This window comes from Myotis nattereri (assembly GCF_964212035.1).
Source record: "Myotis nattereri genome assembly, chromosome: 9".
Taxonomy (NCBI): Eukaryota; Metazoa; Chordata; class Mammalia; order Chiroptera; family Vespertilionidae; genus Myotis; species Myotis nattereri.
In genome coordinates, this window is record NC_138084.1 from 955,839 (window position 1) to 971,213 (window position 15,375).

General features: G+C 64.2%; 1 protein-coding gene across 1 annotated transcript in view; it reads right to left on the bottom strand.

Moving 5' to 3' along the window:
* CARS1 (cysteinyl-tRNA synthetase 1) overlaps positions 1–14,622 on the bottom strand; it is a 30,550-nt gene extending 15,928 nt beyond the window's left edge. Inside the window, exons 1-9 of the mRNA XM_081099530.1 lie at positions 14,548–14,622; positions 9,008–9,099; positions 7,655–7,743; positions 7,069–7,165; positions 6,029–6,127; positions 3,172–3,321; positions 1,321–1,461; positions 1,133–1,221; positions 149–270 (exon numbers count right to left, since the gene is read on the bottom strand). Of these exons, the coding sequence (XP_080955656.1) occupies positions 149–270; positions 1,133–1,221; positions 1,321–1,461; positions 3,172–3,321; positions 6,029–6,127; positions 7,069–7,165; positions 7,655–7,743; positions 9,008–9,099; positions 14,548–14,572 (904 nt within the window). The 5' untranslated portion in view covers positions 14,573–14,622. The remainder of the gene's footprint in view (positions 1–148; positions 271–1,132; positions 1,222–1,320; positions 1,462–3,171; positions 3,322–6,028; positions 6,128–7,068; positions 7,166–7,654; positions 7,744–9,007; positions 9,100–14,547) is intronic.
* Positions 14,623–15,375: the final 753 nt, after the last annotated feature.

Consider the following 15,375-nt stretch of genomic DNA (forward strand, 5'->3'; position numbering starts at 1 on the left):
ATCAGCCAGTGAGCGCACGAGTGAGTGAGGCGGCAAACCGATGCCCGCCCCATCAATCAATAAAAATAAATAAGATAAAACTTCCCACGCCTTCGTGTGGAAAACCCCTGACACCCTGCTAGGTCGGCCCCCGCGCCGCCCTGCTCACCTTCCCCCTCCTGCAGGGCCTGCTGGTCCCCCACAGCCTCGGGCACCAGCTTCCCGTACGAGTGCCCCTCGCTGGACGCGAACTTCGCCGTATCGAAGTAGACGGACCCGTTGGAGACGTAGCTGGAAACGAGCAGAAATCGGGGCAAGTGTGGCAGACCCGACGCCGGCCTGGAGCCGCCGCTGGGCACCCTGAAACCCAGGGGCGGCCGCTGGGCACCCTGAAACCCAGGGGCGGCCGCTGGGCACCCTGAAACCCAGGGGCGGCCGCTGGGCACCCTGAAACCCAGGGGCGGCCGCTGGGCACCCTGAAACCCAGGGGCGGCCGCTGGGCACCCTGAAACCCAGGGGCGGCCGCTGGGCACCCTGAAACCCAGGGGCGGCCGCTGGGCACCCTGAAACCCAGGGGCTCGCCGCTGCCGGCTCGGAGACGAGGGGCTCAAATCCATGGCGCTGTGCGGCCTGCGCCGGACACGACAAGGACAGTCACACGCAGAGGCCCAGGCCTCCTCCTGAGAGCACGCAGCTGGCGCGAGGGGGAGCGCGAGGGGAGCGCCAGCGTGAAGGGGGCGGTGGGTACTGCGCCCCCAGATGCGTAGGGGGCAGTCCTGAGCCCAGTACCTGAGTGCCTGGATCAGCTCCCAGAGGCGACTAAGGGGCGCCGGGCCAGGTGGCCGTCAGCAGGACAGTGTCCTGACCCGAGGAGACGGGGCTCAGGGAGACGGGCGCACGCAGAGCCATGGCACCTGCGGCCTGGAGGACGCCTGGCCCAGACCTTCCCTCGGGCCTGGGGCTGGGCGCTGCCCGGCTGTGCATCCCAGCCACAGCCCGGCCTCTGGGCGCCACCCCACTGTGCTATCCCAGCCATGGCCCCTCCCAGCGGCAGCTCTGACAGCGCTGGTCCCACCCCCAGAACCAACTCGGATGGGGAGACGCTCGCCCAGGAAACCCTCCCCGGGAGTCCGGGGCTCAGGGCTGAGCTCACCCGTAGCCGTTGTCCACGATCTTCTGGACAAAGCGCACGATCTCGGGCACGTACTCGCTGACCCGGGTCAGGACGTCGGGAGGGAGGACCTGCGGCGACAGCCGGTCAGTCCTGCCCTCAGCCGAGGCCGGGCAGCGGGGCCGGGAGGTGGGGCAGGGGCAGCGGGGCCGGGGCAGCGGGTCACTCACGTTCAGGGCCGCCATGTCCCTGTGGAACTCCGCCTCCCAGAACCTGGGCAGCTCAGAGAAGATGGAGTTGTCGGTCACCCCGCTGCCCAGGGCAGCGTCCAGCCAGTCAGAGAGCACATCCCGGGCCTCCTCCAGCAGCGCCTGGGGGAGCAGGGCACCACGCGTGAGGCCTCGCGGGGTCACACCCGCCCACACGCGTGAGGCCTCACAGGACTGCGCCCACCCACACGCGTGCGCCCCTGGCCGGGAGGTTGCCTCTCCCGTGGCTGATGCTCCGCGAATGGTGAGAACGCGCAGTGACACAGCTGAGTCGCCGCAAAGAGCTCACAGCCTTAACCTGGCCGCGCCTCACCCGGGCCAGACCCCGCAGCGGCAGGAGCGGGAGACGGGCCGGTCACAGGCGGAGACCTCACGCCTCCCGCGGGAACGGGCCGCTGGGCTGGGAAACTCAGCCCCGTCAGCCCCTGGCGGTGACGGGCACCACAGCCGGCCTCACCCGGCACACGCCCCCCAGGCCCACGCGGAACAGCCAGCAAGACCAGCCACACGCTGGGCCGTAACCAACGGCTGAACAAACGTATGGAACAGAAGTCAGGCCCGGCCGGCGAGGGGGAGCATCGATCTGCGAACCAGGAGGTCACGGTTCGATTCCCGGCCAGGGCGCGTGTGGGTTGCAGACTCGATCCCCGATCACGCGGGAGGCAGCCGACCCATGATTCTCTGTCATCACTGATGTTCCCTCTCCCTTCCTCTCTGACATCAATACAAATGGACTTTTAAATGGTGTTCGGGAAACCAGTGGGGAAACGCCCGGGAGGCGGGAGGAGGCCGAGGAGCGGGGCCCAGGCATCCCCGCAGCACGCCCAGCACGCGAGGCCTCTCGCACACCTGAGGGACGCCCTCGTCCGAGACCAGGGCCCGACCCTCGGCCTGGAGCTCAGACCCAGCACCCCCGCCACCTGCCGTGTGAGGACACAGCAGGTGACCCCAGAGCCAACCACAGGGCGGGGCGGGCCACTTCCTGGTCTGCGGGACCTCGGCCACTCTGCCCTTCAGGAGGTCTCACAGGTTGAAGAGGGCGGCCAGCAGGGGGCGCAGGGGTGAAGGAGAAGGGCCATCTCGCTCCTCTGCTGGGTTCTGGGGGGGAGGCATCTGCAGGGCATCGGGGGGAGGGAGGGGGGCTCTGCAGGGTGAGGGTGGCAGGTGACAGCACAGCCCCGGGTGGCAGCTCGGGCAGGGAGTGCCAGGAGGAAGGGGCCAGGGCACTGGGCAGCGGTGCCCTCCCTCGGTCGGCAGGGAGGCCTTTCCAGAGGCAGAAGAGCCGCCAGGAGGGCCCAGGTGGGCAGGTACCCGCCCAGCTCTTTGCAACTTTAATCTCTCGCCCTCTTTCTGCAGGTGCTGCCGTTAAGAAATGCCGGGGAGGCCCTGACCGGTGTGGCTCAGTGGATAGAGCCTCGGTCTGCAGACTCAAAGGTCCCGGGTTCAATTCCAGACAAGGGCATGTACTTTGGTTGTGGGCACATCCCCAGTAGCGGGTGTGCAGGAGGCAGCTGATCAATGTTTCTCTCTCTCTCAATCTCTCTCCCTTCCTCTGTGTAAAAAAAATCAATAAAATATATTTTTAAAAAAAGAAAAGAAAAAGAAATGCTGGGGAGGGTCCACCTGAGATAATTCCGCGGGAAGGCTGCTCCCCACACCGACCCTGCCTCCTGCTCATCCGAGGGGCGTGGGGGGAAGGGGTGGGGAACAGGGGCGGGGGGGGGGGGGGACAGGAGGCGCACTGCCCGCGAGGGCCGGGACGCAGGATCCCCCTGGGAGCCCCGCAGGGCAGCGGCCCGGCCCGGCCCTCACCTGCGCGCGGCGGTCGACCTCCTCTGCGGCGAGGTCGGAGCGCAGGGCCTCCTCCAGCGGCTCGGCGGCGACCTGCACTGCGCGCTGCATGCGCTCCAGCATCTGCTTCCTGTCGGGGTCCGCCGTCTCCCTCAGCTTCACGGCCAGCGGCTGCAACGGGAGGGCGCCCCTGAGCCCCGCCCTGCTCACAGCCCCGCCCCAGAGGCCCCAGCCCCGCCCCAGAGGCCACAGCCCCGCCCCAGAGGCCACAGCCCCGCCCCCGCCCCGCCCCCAGAGGCCCCAGCCCCGCCCCCAGAGGCTACAGCCCCGCCCCAGAGGCCACAGCCCCGCCCCAGCCCCGCCCCAGAGGCCACAGCCCCCGCCCCCCAGCCCCGCCCACAGAGGCCCCAGCCCGAGAGGCCCTCTCCCCACGGCCATGGCTATATGGGGCTATGTCCTCCCCAATCCAACCACGGGGGTGGGCGGACACCGGGAATGTTCCAGCAGGGAGCGTCCCACAAAGTGCCTGACCAGCTTTCCTCAAAACTGCCCAGATCATTAAAAACAAAGACAGTCCGCCCAGTGGCTGAGCTTCCACCCATGAACCAGGGGGTCACCGGTTCAAATCCTGGCCAGGGCACAGGCTCAGGTTGTGGGCTCGATCCCCAGTAGGGGGCGTGCAGGAAGCAGCCAACTAATGATGTTTCTCTCTTTTATCGTTAATGTTTCTCTCTCCCTCTCCCTTCCTCTCTCTCTAAAAATCAATAAAAACATATTAAAAATAAAACAAACAAACAAAAAAAGAAAGTCTGATCAACTTCCATCAGAGGGGCCTGAGACACAGAGCCACTAAGCGCCCTGTGGTGCCCGGGGCAGAAAAGGCCGAGTGGGGAGACTAAGGAAAGGAGTAGACCCTGATGTCATAGCAACCGCGTATCCCCGTTAGATGTCATAGCAACCACATATCCCCGTTAGATGTCAGTCAGCAACCACGTATCCCCGTTAGATGTCATAGCAACCACGTATCCCCGTTAGATGTCATAGCAACCACGTATCCCCGTTAGATGTCAGTCAGCAACCACGTATCCCCGTTAGATGTCATAGCAACCACGTATCCCCGTTAGATGTCAGTCAGCAACCACGTATCCCCGTTAGATGTCAGTCAGCAACCACGTATCCCCGTTAGATGTCATAGCAACCACGTATCCCCGTTAGATGTCAGTCAGCAACCACGTATCCCCGTTAGATGTCAGTCAGCAACCATGTATCCCCGTTAGATGTCAGTCAGCAGCCACGTATCCCCGTTAGATGTCAGTCAGCAGCCATGTATCCCCGTTAGATGTCAGTCAGCAACCACGTATCCCCGTTAGATGTCAGTCAGCAGCCACGTATCCCCGTTAGATGTCAGTCAGCAACCACGTATCCCCGTTAGATGTCAGTCAGCAACCATGTATCCCCGTTAGATGTCATAGCAACAATGTATCCCCGTTAGATGTCAGTCAGCAACCATGTATCCCCGTTAGATGTCAGTCAGCAACCATGTATCCCCGTTAGATGTCAGTCAGCAACAATGTATCCCCATTAGATGTCAGTCAGCAACCATGTATCCCCGTTAGATGTCATAGCAACAATGTATCCCCGTTAGATGTCAGTCAGCAACCATGTATCCCCGTTAGATGTCAGTCAGCAACCATGTATCCCCGTTAGATGTCAGTCAGCAACAATGTATCCCCATTAGATGTCAGTCAGCAACCATGTATCCCCGTTAGATGTCATAGCAACAATGTATCCCCGTTAGATGTCAGTCAGCAACCATGTATCCCTGTTAAATGTCAGTTAGCAACCATGTATCCCTGTTAGATGTCAGTTAGCAACAATGTATCAGTTAACTCCCTCGCTTTAACAGCGTCAGTCAGTCCCTAGGCAGTAAGGCAAGATGTTAAAGACAAAAGCAGCAGGGTACACAGGAACTCATGGTACTAGCTCCCCCCATTTTCTGTAAGTGTGTATCTTTTTTGTTCTAAAAAATAAAATCTATTTTTTTAAAATGGAAAGAGTAATATCTATTTTTAAAAAATGCAGTCACCTCATGTGACCTTGAACCACCCTCGTCCCTGTGCCTGTTTCTCTATAAAAAATGGACATGAGCCTGGCTGCCAGGCGCAGGAGTTGAGCATCGACCTCTGAACCAGGAGGCTACGGGTTCGATTCCCGGTCAGGGCACATGCCCGGGTGGCGGGCTCAATCCCCAGTGTAGGGTTTGATGTTGCTCTCTCTTTCCCTCTCCCTTCCTCTCTGAAACCAATAAAAATATATTTTAAAAAAAGACAATGGGCGAGAGCCGCCTCCTGAGGCTGTGCTGGGTTACACGGGGGCCACAGCCCCATGGCCCTTCCCTCAAGGACAGCTAAGCTGTCGTTTTATTCCAGGTTTTTATCCACAGATACAGTGCACCAGCGATTATTCCTCTAATTATCACAGACAGTGATGGTTAAAGGGCATAAGGTGTAAGCCACGCTCACTGGGTAGCGCAGTGGTTTCTAACGCTGTTTCTTCAAAACGAAAACACGAAGTTGGGAAGAACCCATTTCTTCAGCTAACCCTGCAGGTCCCGGGATTGAGTCTAGAGCTGGCGCAGCTCTGCCCCTGGGCCAGGGGTGCTGGGGGGCAGCGGGCCGGCCGGGCAGGGCCCACGGCAGGGACGGGCACACCAGTGGGGGCAGGTGAGGGCGCTGAGGCTCTAGTTTCCCACAGGAGCCACACCCGCCCACCGATGGGACTGGCCTCAGCACCGAGCCCGAGGAGCCCCTACTCCAGGCCAGCGACAGGCGAACGCACGGGCCGTGACCAGGATCAGGGAGCACAGCCGGGGACCCACCTCCAGCGCGGTGCGCACGTCCTGCAGGAGCTGGGCGGGGCGGGGCCGCTGCTCCCGGTACTGCTCAAACAGGTGGTTCTGCCGGGCTCTCCGGATGATCTGCCAGGAACAGGCCAGGTGGGCGCAGCTCAGAGCCCACGTCCGCCCCGCGGCAGGTGCACCGGGGTGAGGGCCCCCCATGACCACAAACACCCCCTCCAGCACCCGAACGGCGGCCCGAGCCGGTTCCAATGTGGCCCCAGCGGCCCCCCAAGGCCCCTTCCGTGATCATGTGACCTGCCCGGCCCTGAGCAACCTGCCTCTACAGGGCTGGTCACTGGGCACTGGGCACTGCCATCTGCATGGACTGCGACCCTCACTCATCAGGGGGTCCTTCACGCCCAGCAGGTCGGGACCCGAACCGGCTCAGGCCGACCTCGTCGTTTCTTTAACATGTTATCTTGTCCTGGCCGGAGTGCTCAGGGGTTAGAGCGCTGACCTGTGCACCCAAGGGCCTTGGGTTCGATTCCCTATCAAGGGCAGGTACCTGGGTTGCAGGTTAAATCCCCGGCCCGGTCAGAGCGAGTACGGAGGCGACCAGTTGGTGTGTCCCTCTCACATCAATGTTTCTCTCTCCCCACCTCCCTCCCTCCCTTCCTCTCTCTCTAGAAATCAATGGGGAGGAGGGGAGGGAAATATCCTCAGACAAGGATTCACAAAAAATAGAAACTAAAAACAAAATCTATATACACAAAAGCCTAAGCAACCATTCGGCCGGAACCTATGATGCACACTGACCACCAGAGGGCAGACACTCCGACCGGTAGGTCAGCTTGCTGCTGGGGTCCGGCAGATCAGGACGGTGAGACAGGCCAGACACACCCTGGAGCCCTCCCGCAGTCCCTTCCTGGGATCCCTTGGCCTGGCCTGTGCCCTCTCTCAATCCAGAACCCCTCAGGGGATGTTGCAGGCCCGGCCGAGGGACCTCACCGGGGCACAAATCCCTGCACCAGGCATCTAGTAAATAAATAAAATGAAATGTGCTCTCGGCACCCCATTACCTTGTCATCGATGTCTGTGATGTTCATGCAATAAAACACGTCGAACTGGAAGTAGTCCCTCAGCACCCGCCTCAGGATGTCGAAAGAGATGTAGGACCTGGAGAGAGAGGCCGTTCCCCACTGCACACCAAGCCCGCCCCAGCCACGGTGGCCCCAGCCACGGCGGACACTGTCACTGCCCGCCCCAGCCACAGTGGCCCCAGCCACAGCTGCCCCTGCCACAGCGGACACTGTCACTGCCCGCCCCAGCCACGGTGGCCACTGTACATCAAGGCCGCTACTGCCACAGCTGCTACTGCCACAGCCCACCCCTGCCGGGGCCGCCCGCCTCAGGTCAGAAGGCAGGAAACCCAGCGCCTGGGCCCTCCTACCTCCTCCCACCCCCTACCACCAGAGCTGTGGGGCGAGCAGGAGGCAGCCGATCCATGATTCTCTCTCATCATTGATGTGTGTCTCTCTCACCCTCTCCCGTCCTCTGTGAAATCAATAAAAATATATCCAAAAACACAAGAGAAAAAAGTGCTGGGTTGACTTTCCTTTCAAATGTCAGGCTCTGCAGCAGATCACAGGCCCGGGGGCCGCCTACCTGGCGTGTCCCATGTGAGACGCGTCGTAGACGGTGGGCCCGCAGCAGTACCAGGTCACTCGCCGCCCGTTCTGAGGTACGAACACGTCCTGCGGCAGAAACGGAGGCGCGGCCGTCACAGGGCGCACAGCGGCCCCGCAGGACCAGCCGGACCAGCGGCCACCACGCCGTGCGCTTCCTGCCACGCTCAACGAGGACCGCGCGGTCTGAGCAGCCACCGCGTCCGGCAGGGCCGCGGGCCAACGAGACGCGAAGGCGACTTTCCTCGGAGCGAGAGGCCGGTGGTCGCCCTCTTCCTCCCGACGCTGCTCCCGGGCGCAGGCGGGAGAGGAAGCAAACACTGTGCTTCCCGACCAACAGCGGCTGCCCCGCCGCCTGGCTCAGGGGTGAGCGTCCGCCTACGAGCCAGGACGTCAGGGTTCGATTCCCGGTCAGCGCACCTGCTCGGGTTGTGGGCTTGGCCCCAGTGGGGGGCGTGCAGGAGGCAGCCGGTCCAGGATTCTCTCTCATCATTGAGGTTTCTCTCTCTCTCTCTCTCTCCCTCTCTCTCCCTCTCTCTCTCTCTCTCCCTTCCTCTCTGACATCAATAAAAAACACACAAAACCAGCAGCTGTTATGGGGCCTCTGTGCGCCCGGCCGCACTGAGCACCTGGATGGCCCTGGTCTGGCTCCCAGCAGCAATCGGGAGGCGGGCGCTGCTGTCCTATCCCAGGGGAGACCTGAGCACCTGCCCGGCCCACACCCGAGGGAGCAGCTTAGAAGCGGGACCCCCTCCCCCGCTGACCCTCACCCCCCGCAGCCTCAGGCCATCCAGGGGCCCGGCATCCCCAGGGGCCCGTTCGCTGTGCGCTCGCTGGTGGGAACCCCACGGCCTGACCGCTGGGCCACGCCATCCCCACGGAGCCAACCCCGCACACGCCGGCTTTCCTGTCCCGCAGGCCACACGCCCAGGCCTGTCACTGGCGTCTAGAGCAGCCGACACTCGGGGGCTCTGAACGACCGGGGCTTCCTCCACACCCACAGGAGGAGGGCGGGCTTCCTGCCAGGCGTGCCCAGTGTGCCCAGTGTGCCCGGTGTGCCCGGCGTGTCAGGTGTGCCTGGTGTGCCCTGTGTGCCCAACGTGTCAGGTGTGCCCTGTGTGCCCAGCGTGTCAGGTGTGCCCGGCGTGCCCTGTGTGCCCAGCGTGTCAGGCGTGCCCAGTATGCCCTATGTGCCCAGCGTGCCCGGCCTCAGAGCACAGCGCTGCCCGGCCGCAGGGAGGACACCCGGTGAGCAGCGAGGTCTCCCACCAGGACTCACGGGCCCAACAGGCTGACGACCCGTCCCCACCCCACGCCGGGGCCCCGGGCTGACCTTGTTCCGGGTGAGGCTGTTGTACAGGCGCAGCTTGCAGGGCTCGGTGCCGGCCGGAGGGGTCCATGGGGGCTGCGTGCGCCGGCCTTTACCTGCGGGAGAGAGAGAGCTGGTCTCACCCGCCGGCCCGTCCTCACGGGAGGCAGCTCCCAGGGGAACAGGACACAGTGAGCATCCGCCTCCGCCAGCGCCGCTGCGTCCAGCAACCGCTCCTCCTCGGCTCTGCTCGCCCCCTGCGGGGCCCGCGGTCACCAGCCCTCCCCCCTTCACACGGCCCCCACCCCGCTCACACGGTGCCCCCCACACACACACGCACACACGTGCCAGCACTGGACACGGCTCGTGGGGCAGGAGGCGCCGCCCAGCACACACGCGGCCACCGGGCCAGACCGCAGCGCAGCCTGTAACTCAGTGCCCCCCACCCGCCCGCCCAGGGAGGACAGCCCCCCACTCCCACCTGTGGGGTGGGGTCCTGGATGGGCGACACAGGAACGTTCATCCCCTCCTGTCCCCTCCCCCTCGCGTTTTCCTCAATAAACACGTTTTTTATAACAATAAAAACACGCCAACCGCTCTAAGCACCACGCGGCCGCACAGCCTAGTGAAGCCAACACGTAGCCAGCCGCCCGCCCGCCCGCCCGCCCGCCCGGCACAGCAGCGCCAGCGCGGCCTTTACGAGCAGCTCCATCGGCACCGCCCGAGCTGCACCTGTTATTATGGGGCCCGAGGGGTTCCCCCGCGTCACACGCGGTGCTCTGTCTGGGGCAGCTGGTGCCAGAGGGCAGGGCGGCCGCTGGGAGGGCACTGAGGCCGGGAGCCCGTCGGTGGGGCAGACAGTCACAGGGTAATTGCAGCCGCTGCCCTCAGCGCGTCGGGCGGAAGCAAAAGCAGGTCAGCTCCGAGTGGGCAGGGCGTCTGAGCAGGGCACTCCCTCCCCCTGTCAAGTTGGACGCCCGCCAGCGGGGCTCTGAAAGGGGCTGGAAGGCAGCCGAGAGCCCACGGCCACCCCTGGGGACCAGGCCTCCTCCCGCAGGCCTCCTGCCCCGGGGCCCTCCCAGCCCACCTCCCTCCCGAGCGCCAGCCCTCACCTGTGCCTGGGGTGCCCCAGGGCCTCATGTCTCACCCCAAACCTGGGCACAGGTCCCAGGGAGACCGCGTTCCCCACGGGGCGGAAGCTGGGCACCTCCACTTCTTCCTCCCTCATGGCACCTGCGCCCACCCAGGCCTGCCCACTGCGGCCGGCCCAGGCCACCACTGTCCTGGTCCCTCCTGGCCTCCCTGCCTCGGGCGCCTCTCCTCCCTCGGCCTCCCCGAGGAGGGGACAGAGAAACTTCCAAAGCCAAAGGCAAGACCGAAATCCGGGGACTGTGCCCAAGGCCCAGCAGACCCGGGACAGGGGCCGACCCGACCTTGAGCGCGCCCCCCTCCCCCCCCAGCCTCGGGAACTTGCCGGAAGCCACGCAGCCCTTACTGAGGGCCCAGTGCCAGAGCTCCCCGCCCGACCCCACTCCTCTCTGCCCCGGTCAGCCCGCCCCGCCCCGCCCCTGCCTGCCGCCCACCCTCCCAGCAGATGCTGGGGCTGCGAGGAGAAGCTGGGGACCAACTCTGAGTCAACTTAGGGAGGGACCCGGAACGGGACGAGGGCCTCCTTAAAGGGCTGGGAAGATGCTCGCTTCTTTTTATAAAATTTTCCACTGATTTTTAGAGAGAGTGGGAGGGGGGAGACAGAGAGAGAAACACTGATGTGAGACACATCGCTGGGTTGCCTCCTGCACGCGCCCCAACCAGGGCCCAGGCCAGGGAGGAGCCTGCAAATGAGGTGCAAGCCCTCGATGGGAATCAACCCGGGACCCTTCCGTCCACAGGCCGACAGTCTATCCACTGAGCCACATCGGCCACGGCGGAAGATGGTCACTTTGGAGGACTCCAAGCTGGGGAACCATCAGCCTCAGGAACCGAGACTGCCCAGCCCCCGCTGGTTCTGGGGAGCCTCTGGCATCTCACAGAAGTCCCCCCCGAGGAGGGGGCGCTGGGGACGGGCTGTGTGGGTGGCGGCAATGCAAGTGCTGGAGGCTCAGTCCCAGGGCGAACCCTGGCCGGAGATGCCCTGAGGTCAAGGACCAGGAAAACCTGTCGGCATCGGGCATCCTGGGCAGTTAACCCGGCCCAGCACCAGCCTCCACACCAGGCCGCACTCACCAAGGCTCCCAACCCCAGGGTCGGAGGCAGCAAAAGGAAACGGGAAGCAGGAGGGAGACGGGCCCTGCGCTGCTGCCTGGCCTGCCGGCGGGGTCCGCGGGCTTCGGAACCGTGGATCTCCCTCTTCTCGGGCCTGGACCTGGGAGACTTCAGCGGCTCCAAAGCCGCTGAAGGAGGGGGAGAGGCGCGACGGCACCCGTGGGGGCAACACGCAGAAGCTGCCTGGCTCGGTGGGCGACATCGAACCATCCAGAGGGGCCTCAGGGAAGGGCCGGCTCTGGGGGTTAAAGCAGAAAGCCGCTCTGGGGGGCACGCTTCCCAGCAATGACTCCACGGCGGCCCCTGCCGGGTGGTGCTGGGAACACCTTCCGCAAGTGCAGACCTCCAGCCACAGTCTGGGCTCTCTCCCCTCCTCTGGGAATCCACCGGGAAGGTGACTTGGTGGCAAAGGAAACAGAGAGGCAGGCTACACGTGCGCCTCCACAACGAAGAGGATGGAGGAGCGCAGTTGGGAGAATATGACGAGGACGGACTTGCACAGCCGTGGAGACAGCCTCGCCGTGGACACAGCCTCGCCGTGGAGACAGCCTCGCCGTGGACACAGCCTCGCCGTGGACAGCCTCGCCGTGGACAGCCTCGCCGTGGAGACAGCCTCGCCGTGGACAGCCTCGCCGTGGAGACAGCCTCGCCGTGGAGACAGCCTCGCCGTGGACACAGCCTCGCCGTGGACAGCCTTGCCGTGGAGAAAGCCTCGCCGTGGACACAGCCTCGCCGTGGAGACAGCCTCGCCGTGGAGACAGCCTCGCTGTGGACACAGCCTCGCCGTGGACAGCCTCGCCGTGGACACAGCCTCGCCGTGGGGACAGCCTTCCCGTGGGGACAGCCTCGCCATAGCAACGAAGGCTTGTGATGACAGGACCGTGAAGACGCAGGCAGGGGCTGGACAGCCATCCAAGCCAGAGGCCCGAGGGAAGGAGAGAGTGTGGGAACCTCATTCTCCCCCAGCGGCGGGCTAGAGAGCAGTCGGCCTGTAACTCCGTGAAGACCGGGGTCACTGTGGTTCTTGCTGGGCATTTAGCGCAACCGGCACCCAGAAGGACAGCTGTCCCGGGGAACTGGCCAGCGCACTTCCCGGAGGGAGCGGAGCGTGTACGCTGCTCCCAGGCTCCGGCCCAAGGACCACTGCCTTCCAGGAGGTTCAGTCCCATCCCCATCACGCACAGGTCGGACCCTGCAGATTCAGGCCCGCGGTCTCTGCTGCCAACGATGTGGAGCTCCGTGGGCACCCTCAGCAGGAGGTGCCCCCTGCAGGCAGCGGCTCTGCGGGGCCCCCCTATGTTGCTACAGATGCAGCTACCTTGGCTCCAGTTCCGTGAAGACGGCATCTGTTAGGGCCGGCGCTGCAGGGGCGCAGGTCCAGGTCAGAGCGTCCTGGTGGCGGCTACGGCTTTGAAGGAGAAGAACCGAGTGACAGTAAAGCCCGGATTGTCCAGAACGGCCAGGGTGACGCCTGGGGCAAGGACGGCTACAGAACGACGGCCAGAGACCGGAACCACCACTGTGGAGTCGCCCCACGGCCAGCTATCCTCCCGGTGAGATGCCGGTGATAAAGGAAGACGATGGAGAACAGGGTACCCGGGGGGAACTTTCTCTGAACACTCACCGCGTTGGACTGAAAGGCAGACAACCTGGAGTCCTGAAGGTCCAAATTGTGATTTTGAATTCTGTGATGTTTCACCCTGGTCTAATGTTACCACTTCTTTTATAAACAAGTATGTGTAAATTTTTACCGCTTAAAATAAAACTTAATTCTTATTATCCTATATAATAAACGGCTAGTATGCACATCAACCCAACGGTGGAACGACTGTCGCTATGACGCGCACTGGCCACCAGGGGGCCGACCGCTCAGCCAGAAGCCGGGCTCATGGCTGGTGAGCTCTAAGGCTGTCCCACTGACGGCTCCTGGACTGCAAGAGGGCACAGGCCAGGCTGAGGGGACCCCGCCCCCCCCCCCCCCCGAGTGCACGAATTCCATCCACTGGGCCTCTAATTAAAAAAAAATAAAAAGAAAGAAATGGAAAGCAAAAACAATGTCACTTACGTTCAAAAACGAACAAGCCCTGTCCGGTGGTTCAGTGGTTAGAGCGTCGGCCCAAGTACCAAGGGTTGAGGGTTCGAATCCCAGTCAAGGGCACGTACCCGGGTTGCAGATTTGATCCCCAGTCCCAGTTGGAGCGTGTGCAGGAGTCAACCGATCGATGTCTCTCTCTCTCTCTCTCTCTCTCTCTCTCTCTCTCTAAGTCAATGGGAAAGATACCCTCGGGTGAGAATTAACAAGGACAACGAACGAGCCAAGAACACTCTTTTCCTCTAAAAGACAAGGAGAGCCAGGCTGCACTTTTCCGCCTGGACAGCTCCTGCCGCCTGGGGGGCGGGGCCTCCATCCAGGGCGCTCACACCCGCACGGAGGCGGGGGCGCACCCAAGGCTGGTCCCGAGGAGGGGGCAGAGCTGAGCCCAGCCCGCCCGCCAGGGCGACCCCGGGGAGTGTGGGGGTGGATCTGAGGCTGCCCGGCTCCCGCGGGTGGAGACGGGCTGGAATCCGGGCGCACCCGTCGGGGGGAGCTGCTGTGGCGCCGCAGCCCTGGCATCGGTGCCGCCCACTCAGCCAGCTCCGGGCCTGGGAGCCCAGCCCGGGAGGACCCGGCACCGCTCGCCAGCCCAGGGCACAGGACGGGGCTGCCCGCGGTCAGGAGCCCCCCACACGGCGCTCTCCGCACCGACAGCGCGGATCCCGGAGGTCCCGGCGGACGCCCCGGCCCGCCCCGGGGACACCAGGCACCGGTGGGCCGCGCGCAGCTGCTCGCGGAGCCTCCCGGGCGGTAAAGCGAGTCGGGACGCCCCGGCCGGGCGCACCCCAGGCCGCCGTGTGCCCGCCGCGGGGAAAGCCTTCGGAGCCCCGGCCTGTCCGGTGCGGCGCGCGCCCCCGCGTCCCAGCCCGGCTCCCCGAGCGCCAGCCCCGCGCACCCCCGGACGCCGGGAGCTCGGCCCGCCCCGGGGCAGCGGGGGCAGCGGGGACCCGGCTCAGCCCAAGGCGGGACGGGTCGGGGGGCGCGGCGGGGATCGTCCCGCACCCGGTGATCAGGGGCAGCCCCCGCCCCGGGTCCGCTCCACCCCGCCAGGCCGGGGTCTCCCCTCGGCCCCGCAGACCGCGGCGTCCCGGCGCCTCGGCCCCCGCCCCCGCCCAGCCCAGAACCCGCCGCTGTCGCCCGGGAACCAGCCCCCCGGCAAGTGTCCCCCGCCAGGCCCGGGAGGGAGACCCACGCCGCGCTCACTCACCCTGCTCCGCGGAGGAACCTGCCATCCTGGGAATCCCGACCCGCTCCCCGGCACAGCTTCCCAGAATCTGATGCAACTGCCGGAAGTCCCGCCCCGCGCCCGGTCACTAGGCAGCCGCCCGGGGCATTCTGGGAGTTGTAGTTCTGACTTGCCTGGCCGGAGTTTGCGTCCCCAGGACACGCTGGGTGCTGGACAGAGCGCCAGGCTGCAGGGAGGCGAGGCTGCTCCGAGGGCGGGAGACACGGGCAGAGCCCGTCCAGGGGACAGGGAACAAGGCAGACAGGGAACTAGCGGTTCGCAGCTGGAAAGACTAGATGCCCAGCGGCTGCAGCCACCAACTCAACCCCATCGTCCCTCAACCAGGGACTTAAGAGCGAATGGTCGGCCCTTCTCCTCCCCAACCAGAGGGCAGAGCGCAAACCGCCCCCTCAGGGCCCAGCGGACCCAGTTACAGCGGAACCAGTTACAGCGGAACCAGTTACAGCGGACCCAGTTACAGTGGACCCAGTTACAGTGGAACCAGTTACAGTGGACCCAGTTACAGTGGACCCAGTTACAGTGGACCCAGTTACAGCGGAACCAGTTACAGCAGACCCCAGTTACAGCAGACCCCAGTTACAGCAGACCCAGTTACAGCAGACCCAGTTACAGCAGAACCAGTTACAGTGGAACCAGTTACAGCGGACCCAGTTACAGCAGAACCAGTTACAGCAGAACCAGTTACAGTGGAACCAGTTACAGCGGACCCAGTTACAGCGGAACCAGTTACAGCAGACCCCAGTTACAGCAGACCCCAGTTACAGCAGACCCAGTTACAGCGGAACCAGT